General features: G+C 39.5%; 1 protein-coding gene across 1 annotated transcript in view; it reads left to right on the top strand.

Moving 5' to 3' along the window:
- MYO1E (myosin IE) overlaps positions 1–14570 on the top strand; it is a 175700-nt gene that overhangs the window by 141872 nt on the left and 19258 nt on the right. The window contains exons 23-26 of the mRNA XM_044660107.1: positions 3213–3359; positions 5455–5612; positions 9189–9281; positions 11779–11983. Coding sequence (XP_044516042.1) covers positions 3213–3359; positions 5455–5612; positions 9189–9281; positions 11779–11983 — 603 coding nt within the window. The remainder of the gene's footprint in view (positions 1–3212; positions 3360–5454; positions 5613–9188; positions 9282–11778; positions 11984–14570) is intronic.

Here is a 14570-nt window from a genome sequence, read left to right as displayed (position 1 = left end):
TTTTGCTGCTTCGGTAAAGTAGGCTCGGCCCCTGTGACCTACCTTTCCTTGTTGGATCCTAGTAGACAGTCAATGGAAGCAACAACAAAGATTCCTAGGTCACCGCCTACAACAAAAGATCATGGAGGAGGGAGGGCTACCTTGGTACAACAGAGCCTGCCAATTGTTGCTGTGGCAACCAGCTCTTGCTTATATTTCCTATGCTGAGACTTCACATTTTCACCCTCAACAATTCATGAACACCACAATGCACTTAATTCATTTTTAATAACAGGAAAAAACAATTTTGTTCTCTCCTGATGAAATGTCCTTCCCAGAGGAGGCTCCTCCACTGGTCCTGTTCTTTTGTTAAGTGGCACTGGGAGATAATTGGAAACTCATGTAACATGGAGCTTCTGAGAAGTTTCCCTGCCTGGAAAAAAACGGCCTTTTCTACATCTATTGCAATGTTAAGCTTCCTATCTAAAACCCAAATCTATTGCAGATTTTTGCCACAGCTTTCCCAAACCCTTGTCAAATCATTCCATTTCTGTTTCTCTCAAGTCCATATTGGATCTCGGCCTCCCTCACTTCTCTTCTTCCATGACGGTTTCCTCTTCTAACTCATCAGAAGTTGGTATCATGGCTGTAACAGTGAACAGGAAGTCACTGAAACCTGAGTTTGAATCCTACTTCAGAAGCTGATATGGACCTCTATGATATGACCCTGGACAAATCACTTAAACTCATTGAGCCACAAATTCTTCATTTGTAAAGTGGAAATAACAATGGCAGGGGTATTGTGACAATCAAACTAGACATTCTGCCTAAATCACTTTTTTGTTTTTTATTTAGGTCATATCTGACTCTTTGTGGCTCCATTTGGGGTTTTCTTGGCAAAGATTCTGGAGTGGTTTTCCATTTCTTTCTCCAGTTCATTTTAAAGATGAGGAAACTGAGACAAACAGGGTCGAGTAATTTGCCCAGAGACACATAGTTAGTAAGTGTCTGAAGCCAGATTTGCACTCAGGAAGATGAGTCTCCCTGACTCCAGGCCTGGCCCTCTACCCACTGTACCACCTAGCTGCCAGCGTATTGATTAGCTATCATTATTTATCCATAGAAACAAACCCAGTTTGGATAATACAACTCCTTCATCTCACAAAATCTGCATGCCTTACTCCTTCCTTTATAGGGCATGTAAGTATGGCTTGAATTTAACTGGTGCTTAACTCAGAATGTAGAAAAGCACATAAGGGGAAAAGCAATGGATTTGGAGCAAGAAGACCTGGATTTGAATCCTGGCTCTATTTACTTGTTAGCTGTGTTGACATTAAGTCACTTCTCTTTCCTGAACCTCAGTTTCCTCATTTCTAAAAATGAAGAGATGAGTTAGATATCCTCTAAAGCAGTGGTTGTTGTTCAGTCATTTCTGATTCTTCATGACCCCAGTTGGGGTTTTTGTGGCAAAGATATGGAAGTAGTTTGCCATTTCCTTCTCCAGTTCATTTTACAGATAAGAAAACTGAGGCAAATGAGGTTAAGTAACTTGTCTGGGGTCACACAATACTGTCTGAAGCTAGATTTGAATTCATGAAGATGAGTGTTCCAGATTCCAAGCCCAGTGCTCTGTCTAGACTGCACCACTTAGCTGCCCAAAAGCACTGGTATCAAATTCAAATAGAAGCAGAGGGCACTAAACCATATATAAGGATCCCTGTGGGTCTCATATTGACTAAGAAAACCATATGTTAACATCTATTTTCCCAAATGCATTTTTTAAACCCTTACCTTCTGCCTTAGAATGAATATTAAATATTGATTCTGAGACAGAAATGGTATAGTGAGTACATAATTGGAGTTAAGTGACTTGTCCAAGGTCACAAAACTAGTAAATGTCTGAAATCAGATTTGAATTTAGGACTTCCCATCTCCAGGACTGGCTCTCTATTCACTAAGCCATGAAGCTGCCCCCTCCCCCCCTCCACCTCCCCCACCCTCCCAAATTATATTTCAGTCTGATTTGGCCTACTGCATGTTTGATGTGTCTATTCTGAAGTCTTTCAAAACTCTAAATGTTGTAATCTCTGAAAAGTTCTTTTATTTATTTTTGCATGTTTCTTTGTCAGTATTGAATGTCATAACTGATCAAAAATTTCGTTTTATTATGACATTTTGTGATATTGTGGATAATTATTTCCTTTCACTGAGTAAGAGTCCAGCCCTATTGTCACTTCTGCAATTGCATGTGTATGTATAGATTTATTTCTTAATGAAGTACTATGTTTAGGTCCAGGATAATCAGGATTTTCCTTGTTGATTCATCGAACAAAACATTTTAACAATGTTCTTTAATGAACATTATGTATCTTGAGCTTTTATTTCTGATTTTATTCATCTTAAGGACACAGACCTTGAAATAAAGTTCATAGAATTTTAGGGCAGACCTTAGAGATTATGTGTTCCTTGCTTTGTTCAGGGGGAATCTGAGACCCAGGAGAGGCACGGTGATGTGCCCAAGTCACATTCAGTAATAGTCCTTGGGCTGGAATCTGGGTCACTTGTCCAGAGCTCCTTCCATGGCATAACACTGCCTACGTATTTTAAAAGGCAAATTTTACAAGTATTATAAAGAGGGAGGGATTGTTTTACATTATCATAGATCATAAAAGCAGAATGTTTTGCATACGGGTAGCATAAAAATTGCTAATTAAAGATGCCAAATCCCAATGGGACTTGAGAGTGGATAAAGAATAGCTGGTGAGGGGCAGCTAGGTAGCCTGGTGGACAGAAAGCCAGGCCCAGAGACAAGAGGTCCTGGGTTCAAATCTGGTCTCAGACACTTCCTAGTTTTGTGATCCCAGGCAAGTCACTTAACCTGATTGCCTAGCCCTTAAAACTCCAGTAAGGGCTTTTTTGTTTGCTTTTGTTTTAAAAGAATGGCTGGAGAATTATTTTACATATCTTTATATGTGTGGATATGTTATCTCCCCTAATAGAAAGTAAGAATTTAATTCCTGAGGTCAGGGAGTTTCATTTTCAGCATTGGATTCTCAGTGCCTAGCACTTAGTAGTCTAGGTACTTAATCAATGCTTGTCGATTGATTGATTTTGTGTGGATTGAACAATATGACTATTGGCGTTCCATCCAACTGGAGATCTGAGATTCTTTAATGGGAGTATGGTCAGAAGGGTAAATCCTTCCCTTGACGTTCTATCTGCTTTCTTCACAGCACACTGCAAGATGATATATTTATTCTCCACGAACAAGAATATGACAGTTTGCTTGAATCCGTCTTCAAAACAGAATTCCTGAGTCTCCTAGCAAAGCGTTACGAAGAGAAAACCCAGAAGCAACTACCTCTGAAATTCAGTAATACGTAAGTTGTGGGGCCTGGGAAGCAAGTCTTTCTGAGTCTGCCTAAGGGATGGCTCCTTGTCCACACCCTGCCTCAGTGGAGGAAGAGAAAGCAAGGCAAATTCCCTAACTCCTGCAATTTCTGCAAAGACTGAATTCTTAGCCTATTCCCTTCCATTACTCCCTGTGAGAGCCAAGTGAATGATAACTGAAACTCTGGGGTACCCACTCCTTTGGGGGTTCATTTATAGGGTAGTAATGATCTAGATGTTAATTTATTTAACCTTATATGAAGAAAGGAAAGAAAAGTAAAATTGGGAAGTAAAGAGAATTTGCATGGCAGCCCCCAAATATCTATTTTTGTTCATTAGTATAATCATCTTTCTAGTATCTCAAGGTCAAAACCTCAGAATTGTCTCCCTCTTTCACTGCACCCATCCAATCAGCTACTATACCTACAATAGCTGTCAAATACAGCCTCTCCTCACCATTCCCATGCTTGCTCAACAGACTATCATCATTTTAGGTTCCTGACTAGGTTTTCCTGCCTACCATTTATCACCTCTCCACTCTCTTCTATAATGCCACCATGACTGTTACTCCTCTTACAGCTTCAACGTCTCCCCAATGCCTTTTCCCCTCTGGAAACTCAATACTGGCCTCCAAGCAAGAGCAGAATCTTTGATGGCTGGAATCTTTATAACTAGACTTGATTTTTAATCTCTCATTGCCTTTTGGAGATTTCAGATTGGATGTTCCATAAGAATCTCAAACTCAATATAGTCAAAACTCTGCCTCTTTTCCCCAAAATCTCCTTTTTTTGAATTTCCTCCCTTATGGAAGTGCAAAGTACTCGACTGGTGTACAACAAATTATCCATCCCATCAACCAGGTTCACGACTTAGCATTCATTCTTGCCTCTACACTTTCTGAGGGAGGGAGTTGGACTTCAAGGCCTCTAACATCCCTCCCAAGCTTTAAGTCCATGATGGCTTTTTTCTCTACATGAATGTATGTGTTGTATCCCCTGCCAGCTCTTAGCAGTCAAGGGACTGAGATTCAGTGAGAACAAGGATGATCTCTTATGTGGGTCCAGGAAGGACCTGAGTTCTGAACAAATATATGGATATCATTTCTAGTGATGGGCACATGAAGAAGCTAGATACAAGGACGTCCCATGCACATGGCAACATAGAAGGCCTCACATTACTTAGCCAATACTAGCCACCAAGCCAACACCAGATGACTCATTTTCACTTGAGTCTCAGGACAGAATCATGTTGGCACCTTCTGTTTTGCCCTATTTGTGTTTCACTCTGGCAGAAACCAGAATCCAAAGGGCCAGGGCTAGAATGCCTCTACTTTTGGCACTGAGCAGATCCTGAGGTGCCAACCAGGCCTTTAGGAACCCCAGACTACTCCCCTATAGTGCTTGCCAACTTTACTACCTCAGCTCAACTTCTTAGTGAGGACAGGCCAGGCTTCCCAGCGACAAGGCTCCATAATACAAAATTGGTGGTTCTTCTTTTCATTTCTCTTCTTCTTGTTGTCTTTGTTGCTATTCTTATTCTTATTGTCCTTGTTCTTGCTCTTGTCCTTCTTGTTTTTCTTGCTGTCCTTCTTGTGGCTCTGTTTCTGTTGTCTTTCTTGTTCTTGCTATTCTTGGTGCCCTTCTTCTTGCTCCTCTTGTCCTTGTTCTTTTTGTTCCTGTTCTTGTTGCCCTTGTTTGTTGTTCTTGTGGTCCTTCTTGTTGCCCCTATTCTTGTTTCTCTTCTTGTTCTTGTTCTTACATGAGATTTCAATATTATCTGGAACTTGTGTGTTGTTTTTTTTAACTCTTACCAATTCTAAGTAACAGTTATAAGGCAGAAGAGCAGTAAGGACTAGTGTGGAACTTCTCATAAAAAAACACTCTCTCCCTATGGCCAGTATTCTGTAACTTATTGTCTTAGAGAGTTGCCTGGGATGTCTAGAGGCAGCCTTACCCAAGGTCACACTTCTAGTATGTGTCTGATGCTAGACTTGACGCCAAGTCTTCCTGGTGTTCTCTCTCCACAATGCTACACTGCCTCTCTTCTCCATCACTTAACCCATCTCTGTAAATGTGCTTGTCACAGGCTTGAACTGAAGTTGAAAAAGGAGACCTGGGGCCCATGGAGTGCCGGGGGCTCCCGCCAAGTGCAGTTCCACCAAGGCTTTGGAGACCTTGCCATTCTCAAGCCCAGTAACAAAGTGCTGCAGGTCAGCATCGGACCAGGGCTACCCAAGAATTCCCGTAAGTGTGACTTCTCTTCCTGGCCCCTTTTTCCGCTCAGTTTTTTTAACCCATTCTTTTGCTAGTGATGTCTATAATATCTATGACCCATAAAAGAGACAAGAGGAGCCCACAATAGTAATGCCACCCATATAAAGCACTTTATGATTTAAGAAGAATTATACAGCACTTGATTACAGCACTTGATGTCAGCTCCCTGAAAGACTGTAAATGTTATCATTAATCCCTGTTTCATGGACTAGAAAATTTGATCAGGAAGACCTAGGTTCAAATCCTACCTCACATACTTGATAGTTGTGTGACCCTAACCAAGTCACTATTTTGAGATGGTTGGATTCAATGATGCTTCCAACTGTCAATCTGTGATCCTATAATTGAACCCTAACATGTCAAGCACAGTGACTCAAGCTTGAATTTAATGAAGAAGATATACGTTCAAAGCCCACATCTGACACTAGTCATGCTAACCTGAGAAGACACTTAACCATTCTGTACCTTAGTTTCCTCATCAATAAAATGGGATTGTAATACTATAGCTAAAAATTTCAATCTTACAATATTGTCATGAGGATCAAATAAATTCTTGTCTAAAGGATTTTGTACCCTTTAAAGCAGGGGTCAGCAATGTATGGCTCTCAAGCCATATCTGGCTCTTTCTGCAGGAGCCATAAAGTCAATTTTTTTTCAGGTGCTGTTAAAGGAGCTCGCACTGTGAACCACTGTACAGCTCTCATGAAATTACATTTTTAAAAATGTGGCGTTTATGGCTCTCACGGCCAAAAAGGTTACCAACCCCTGCTTTAAAGGATTTGTAAACATTATTATCATTATTGCCAAAAGTGATACTTCAGCACTCTTCCCTCTGCGTAAGAGCTATCTGTATTATAGTGCACATTATTAATTAGCCATGAGAATGGGTTATCATTTGGTTGATCCCTGGCTTCCTGCCCATTTTATTTTTACCTAATGTTTCCACCAATCATGCTATGAACCAAATCCAACTATGTCGCAGAGTCCCCCACATTAATTTAGCTCTCTAAATCAACTAAATTCTTCAGGCCCTCTGAACCAGACACTTCAAATCTCACATTCCTGCCTGCGACCCCACCATGTTACATCACATCCCAAAAACATTCTCTTTGCAAGAGCCATCAAATTATTGTCCTTCTATTACTCTTAGACAACCAAAAGCTGCCTCTCTTATGAGAAGCCCTCATATATTAAAGAAGTAATAGCTCTCCTGGTTGTCACCCTACAGGAAGATTCAGATCTCAAAACTGCTCAGTCTTGACCATTAAAATAAACCTCTCCTTAACATGCACTTGTATTTTTACAATTATATTTATACATTGCTTTAAAGTTTGCAAAGTGTTTTCTGTACACTATCTAATTTGAGACTCACCAAAACCATTTGAAGTGTTTTATCATCTTCATGCACTATGTGGGAAAACTGAGGCTCAGAGAATTTGTTACTGGCCCAGTATCAAGTCAGGATTCAAATCCACAAATTGTGCTATTATTATAACATTCTACTTCAAAGGGGACCATCGTAATGGTCTCATATGACGTGGGATTAAAACCAGGCACAGTCACTGTGTCTCAAAGCCCTCCTCGCCATCCTACCACCCTCCTAGCTATAACTATACAGCCATTTATTTTCTGAAGCTCCTCTAAACATACCCAATGACTCTAACCAGGCTGCCCTCCTCCCTCCTGCCCCCTCAGAGATAATGTTTATGCCTGCTCCTTATCTTTGTTTCACTTGAAATGGACCCCAACCTAATTCCCCAAGTCATTTCTTCCTAGTCACATCCTGCCTAACCTTCAAGACCTAGCTCACTGCCTCCTTTACAAAGCTTGTGCAGGTAATTGAGATTAGTCTTTCTGCATCCCAACCACCCCAAACTTTCTGACCAATATCTATCAACATATAATGATTTTTTTTAGTTTTTTATGGTTTTCTGTTTTATTCTCATTATTTCTCAGAAGGAGCACATGGTGGGTACTTCCCACAATGCCAAGATCAGATTACCAGGAGACTACTTTTATTCTACTGTAAATAATTTTTGCTGTTCATGTCATCTGTCTTATAGCAGTGAGGTGGTATTTTTTAAAATGCAATATAAACAGAAGGAACTTCAACAGGAGACAAAAACAAGCAAGACAACTTTGAAACTAATGTTTTGACTGTTATATACTTTTTACTTCATTTTTTAAAAATTTCCAGTTCTGAATACTTTCATGCCTCTCCTCTCCCCCCACTTATTGAGAAAGGAAAAAATACAATACACATTATTTTTATATGTGTGTGTGTGTGTATAGTCATGGAAAACATTAGCCCTGTTGCAAAAAAAAAAAAACACAACACTTTTCTAGAATATGTACTAGAGATTTTTTACTGCAAATCCAGAATAATTGAGCAGGAACACTTTCCAATGATCAGATGAATGAACCTTAGTATTCTCAGTTGTTATATTACATAAAATCAAGGGTATGAAAGCTTCTGAAGAACTTCTGTGTGTGTGTGTGTGTGTGTGTGTGTGTGTGTGTGTGTCTGTCTGTCTGTCTGTCTGTCTGTCTGTCTGTCTCTCTCTCTCTCTCTCTCTCTCTCACCCTTACCTTACCTTCTTTATTAGAAGTGATACTAAGTATAGATTCCAAGGCAAAAGAGTGGTAAGGACTTGGGAATTGGGGTTAAGTGACTTGCCCAGGGTTACACAGCTAAGAAGCATCACAGGTCAGATTTGAACACACATCCCCCAGACCTGGCACTCGAACCATGGAGCCATCTAGTTGTACCTTTTGACAGTCTCCACAAATAGCCTCATATAATCATTTTGGTCTTCAGGTTTACTGGCAGAGTTTCTATTTATACTTCAGTCTTTCCTTCCATTGCCTAATACTACAGCCAGTTAAATTTGATGAAAGAAGACTAGAATTCTCAAAACTTATGTATAGATATTCTATAATTTTAGTTTAGTTTTGGTTAGGCTAGAAATTTTTTCTCTCTTACACATTAAATTCACATACCTTTTTTGCAATGCAAAGTTTAATTCAGGGGCAAAGTGCAGTGTTGTCTAAAAATTAAGACAATACAACTTAACCATCTGCCAGCGAGTGATAATTGGACAAATACTACTCAGTTCACTCCTCCATATATCTCCAAGCTGTTGACACCACTTTCTCCAGCTTTCAGAATTATAGATCTTACTACATTGGGATTAATATCATAGATTTCAAGCTGGAAAAGATTTTGGTGATCATGGAGTTCAACTTCTTCATTTTACAAAGGATGCAACTGAGGTTCCAAGAGGTTAAAGGATTTGTTGAAGTTCACATATATCATAAGTAGCAGAGCTAGGATTCTGTGGTCTTTGTATTTAAAAATGCAGTGTTACTAATACCTTCTTCCTTTGCAAACTCATTTGGAATTTTGGTCACAAATTCTTCCAGATTTTTCTTTCTGGAAATCAAATGCAACAGGTTTATCGGGGGGGGGGGGGGGGGAGGCGGGGAGAAACATTCTCCTGCTTCCACTCCCTGTTAACTTCATACTATTCTTTATATCCATTTTAGGCCCCACCAGAAGGAGTGTTTCTCAAAATAGAGGTTATTCCAATAGAGCTCAGAATTCAAGCTACCCCATGAGAGCTGCTCCCCCACCTCCAGGTAAGCAGACCTGTTTTTTGAGTTAGTCCCAATAAATAAGAACTTTCTTCTTATATCTGTAAAGTTTGTTAATGAATAAAAACCATTAGTGAATACACTCACACTATTTCTGAGTTTCTTTGGAAATTTGGCCCAATATAACATAATCCCCAGGATCATAAGATTATTGTTTTGGGGCAGCTGGGTAGCTCAGTGGATTGAGAGCCAGGCCTAGAGACAGGAGGTCCTAGGTTCAAATACGGCCTCAGACACTTCCCAGCTGTGTGACCCTGGGCAAGTCACTTGACCCCCATTGCCTACCCTTGCCAATCTTCCACCTATAAGTCAATACACAGAAGTTAAGGGTTTAAAATAAAAAAAATAATAATAATAAAAAAAATAAGATTATTGTTTCATTGACCACTTGGGTAGCATCTGAATTCTATAGCTGAATTACTATTTGCATTTCATTATCTAACTGGAGGAAAACATCCATCCATTAATTAAAATGGAAGGAATTCCTTATTCTTGGCACCCAGATTCCCAGCAACTTAGACATGGGATGCTTCCTTTATCATAATGAAAAGTTGACCAGAGTTTCATCTACACCCTACTTGTACTTTACAGGCCCTAATAAGAAGTCAGGAAAGAGTCATTCTTAGTCAAACATTACCCAGGAGACTACAACCTTCCACCAGCCTACAAAGTCCAGAGGGTTAAAAAATACTGTCAGAAAATTTAGAGGCTTTTGGGAACTTAATAACCAAATGTTTTCTGCTTTTCTTGTAAAATAAAAATTAACATACTACTATTCCAAAATAAAATCAAATCCTTTTCCTTAAAGAACCTGATATTAATATTTGAAAAGAATCCACTATTTTTCTAGGCCTTTTCCATTATTTGCATCCAGAATTGAAACTGAATGCTGTGAAATTAAAATGGCCAAGCTTGCCCCCAAAGAAGAAATATGAGAAAGTGCCTTCTTCCCACTCACCCCATTTTTTTGCAGAAGTGGAAGAATGTGGGTGGGGCGTGTTCCATATGATGTCAGTTTTTTTGGGTTTTTTTTGATGTATTGGTTAGTTTTGATAAATATTCATTCCTTCTCCCTTCCTTTTCTTTATTATAAGTTGTGGCTGTATGGCACGGCAAAAGGAATATGTTGAGAAATGTAGGTAGTATAAACCTTCCCCTCCCAAAATAAAAATTTGGTAAGATTTTAATTTTTTTCCTAATTAAAAAAAAACAATTTTTAGAAAAATATACAAGGACTTTTGATAATTTGAGAGTTTGGGATTTCTAAGGCTACTTCAGAAGAACCCAAATCATCTCAGATAGATAAATGCAGCCTTTTCTTTAAAAGGGTTTTATAGGACAGATAGTTAAACAAACTGCTTTAGTCCAAAGCTCTGGCCCTGCTCATTACATAAGGGAGTTCAGCATTCTACTGAATTTTGAGTGTGAATGTAAGAGATTCGGCTCCCACCTCCCTTTGCAAAAGGTCTCATGGATATTGGGATCTGTCACTATTTAGAAATGAAAGTTTTCTCTAAGATGCTGAAAAGAATGAAACTGAACAAACATTCCTATATTATAAGAACTAGACAGGACATGAGACATTGTCTAGTCCAACCTCCCTCCACCAATTTTACAGAGAAGAAAACAGAAACGGCTTTCCAAATGTAAGTGGGTGACTCAGCAAAAACTACATCTCCTTAAGCATCATGTGAGCACCAAAGTGTATTTTCCTCCTGGCTTCCATAAATCTGTTTAAGAGGGGATGAAACCCAAGTAATCTCAGCCTAAGACTGCCCCCTTGTTTCTTCTCCACCCCAGAGCAGGAAGCTGGCATCAGAGGAGGCCCAAGTGCAGAATAACACTGACCCTCATTGTGTATGGGAGAAAGACCAAGAAAAAGCAGATTGGCCTTGGTTCAATGAATAGAAGTCACATAGGATTGAAATTTGATCTTCTTGACAGCTAACTTGTATTTGGATCAGATAGTTTCCCCTGGTCCCAGGAGAATGAACCAAAGGATATTTGCCACTTCGTGCCTCAAAACTCTTTTTTTTTTTTAAAGAGAGAACAAGAGTGACCTCTAAAGAAAATTTGGAATTTGGCCCTCAGGAGAAAATGTGCGGCCTTCTGGTTAGACAGCTGCCCACTAGCCTGCCTAGTTTTTCGGCCAGCCCTTTTAGGAAATAGCCATGTCTTATTTTCCATTAGGCCACATGAGTACACATAACCAAACAGCTGCAATTGTTGTACAGAGTCCTGCCCAGACTTCCTCCTATCCCAGTTTCTAATACCATATTGTTCAAATGCTTTCGTAGGGCCAATAAGAAGATGGAAATTGCCTGACTTGTATCATTCCTCGAAAATTGGGTGCATCCATTGAGAGCTGGGTGTAAGCATTTTAAAGTTATGGAAGGTCCTTTAGACACTTCTAGAAAGAGGGATAGACTGCAATAACCTAAGTCAGAAAAACTAATCAGCATTTTCTCCTCTATCTGTCTAGGATATCATCAAAATGGAGTCATCAAAACTTCCCACTTTGCCCCTCATTCCCAGGGACTTGGAAACACCAGGTCCAATCAGAAAAGCCTTTACACATCTATGGTGCGTCCACCCTTACCTCGCCAACACTCAACTGGTTCTGACCGAGTGTCCCAGCAACCTGAAAGTTTGGACTTCTTAAAGGTCCCAGATCAAGGAGCTGCCGGGTGAGTCTCTACATATCACTTACTCAAGAACGCATTTTGGATTCCTTCAATAGCAATGCAAATTCTGAAGTATCTTTTTCCTGTTCTCAGATACCATATTCACTTCAGGAAAGTATCCCTCTGGGCATAATAGATAGAGAGAGTATTGACTAGACCTTGTGATTTCAGTGGTACAAAGAACTCCCAGTTGAGGTAATGTCTACTAATTCAAGATGGCACCTTCCCTGATATTTACAGTGTTACAGAGTTATCTAAAGCACTGAGATATTAAATACCTTGCCAAACACATACATCCTGTCCATCAACAGGCATTTATTAAGTGCTTACTTGGTGCTAGCACTGAGGATAAAAAGAAAGGCAAAACATCCTCCTTACCTTCAAGAAGCTTCTATTCCAATGGGGAAGACATAAATATCTAGGTACATACAAGATATATTCAGAGTCTATGAAGGCAATCTGAAAAGAAAAGGCATTAGCTGCTTGAGACACCAGGAAAGGTCTACTAGAGGAGATGCAATTTGAACTGAGGCTTAAAATTGTCTTTAAAGGTCCATATTTCAGGGGCCACGAGGTGGCTCAATGGTCAGAGAGTCAAGCTTGGAGATGGGAGGTCCAGGGTTCAGATCTGGCCTCAGAGACTTCCTAACTTTGTGACCCTGGGGAAGTCACTTAACCCCAATGCCTAGCCACTTTTCTGCCTTGGAATATATACTTAGTATGGATTCTAAGATAGATGGTAAAGTTTAAAAAAAAAATTAAAAGATCCATATTCCATTCCAATGTCATAAATAAATAAGGATGATTTAGAGGTTGTTTCAGTTTGTTCTTGAGTTAAGGTACTAAGTTGGTGTTAAGTGGGTCCTTTTAATCTTCCAAAGAGCATAAATCATGGTCTGCTCATTGTATATGTATATCTTACAAAGGAGTTTTAGCCACACATGGAACAAGGCAGAGATGCCAGCAATTTTAGTGCATTTAAGACATTTCTGAGGCGATACTCTTATTTGACTTTAGCTTCACAAAATTCCTGGTGAGTAGGAAGAGATAAGGATCATTTGCCCTATTTTTCTAATGAAGAAAGGGAAGTGTTTATGTTACAAAGTAAATCAGTAAAAAGGCCAAGAATGTCGCTCACTTGTCAAGTGGTCAAGTGGTCAAATAGAAAAGTAATCATTAGTCCCAAAGTTATTAGATTTTTTTTATTATTGGATGCCTTTTTTTTTAAACGTCATTCATTTCCTGATATTCCCACACTTATTCTAGAACTATCCTTTGCACCCCCCCCCCCAATAAAACAATTAGTTATATGTATGCATGACTGCATATGCCACTTTCTGTATCTGTGGTTCCCCAACCTCCACAGGAAGAGGAAGCAACCATGGTTCCTCATAAACAAGTTTGGTAATTACATTTAATCATCATTCAGCTACTTGTTAATGATGTTTTTCTTCACAGTGGTTCTATATCAGTTCCTACAAATTTTTATTTATTTTATAAATTTATCATATTTACCATTTCTTTTGGCACAAAGATGGCTGGGTTTTCGCTCTGAGCTCATGCTTTGAGTAGAGTTTTATGTCTATATTGTAAAAATAGAGTACGCCCAGTTACTAATATGAAGTTTTGGATTCTTAACTTCCTGTGGCTCGATTAGAAAATCCTCAAGGAAAGCTTTGATCTCATTGATTCAGGAGATCCCTTGTGAAGTAGAGATTGCTACTTATCTATGTCAGCTCTCCTGTGCTATCCTTGTTCATATTCCTACAAAAGTTAAACACATAAGGTTCTCCCAAAATGCTTAAGGCCTTCCTTTATTTTTCCTGACATTGCAAGCGTATAAATGGATCATTCTGGTCATCCAGTTCTCATACCTCATGCTCATTTTCTTTTCTTATAATTCCTTGATGAGTTCTTTAATCTTGTGCTTCTTCAAGGTTCTTTATTGGTTATATGTTGCAGCTTTCTCCTAACCACCATGCACTTCTCCATGGCCATGTAAAACTCACCAATAGTTCTTTAGAATAAGTTATATTCCGGGTCTTGCTACCATGAAACACCAGAAAATGTTAATACTGAAAAAACAAGCCTTTGCTTTCATGGGAAACTTGGCATCTATCAAAGGCTCAGGTTCCTGCCCTGCCTCCTAGTTAGGAGTTAGCATCATAGAAAGGACTTGATTTACTTGGGCTTGGGGCTGGGACAAGCCTCACACTATGCCTCCCGTAGCACAGCTTCAAGGCAGCCTTTTGTGACTGTGTTGATGTGGTTTGCTGGTCCCCGAAGGGCACGTGGAAGGTCCTACCCACATGGGACAGGGACCTTTAGACTTGGTATAAACCAGAAGACCAGAATCTGACCTGTTGAAGCCACATTTCCATATGGAGAGAAGAGTCTCGTGATAACAGTTAAATGCTACTCTATCCTTATTGCCTATCCTTGCCATTAGAGCTAAATAAACCTCCATTTGTTATTTGTTCAACAGCCTATGAATGTCTCATGTCTTCCCAACAATAAACCTGAACTAGCAGGATGACAGTGTTAGGGACATACTGTCCCTAATCTAAAGCAATTTCGGTTTAAAAAAAAA

The sequence above is a fragment of the Gracilinanus agilis genome, chromosome 2 (assembly GCF_016433145.1).
Source record: "Gracilinanus agilis isolate LMUSP501 chromosome 2, AgileGrace, whole genome shotgun sequence".
NCBI classification, from domain to species: Eukaryota; Metazoa; Chordata; class Mammalia; order Didelphimorphia; family Didelphidae; genus Gracilinanus; species Gracilinanus agilis.
This window is presented reverse-complemented; position numbering and strand designations above follow the sequence as displayed.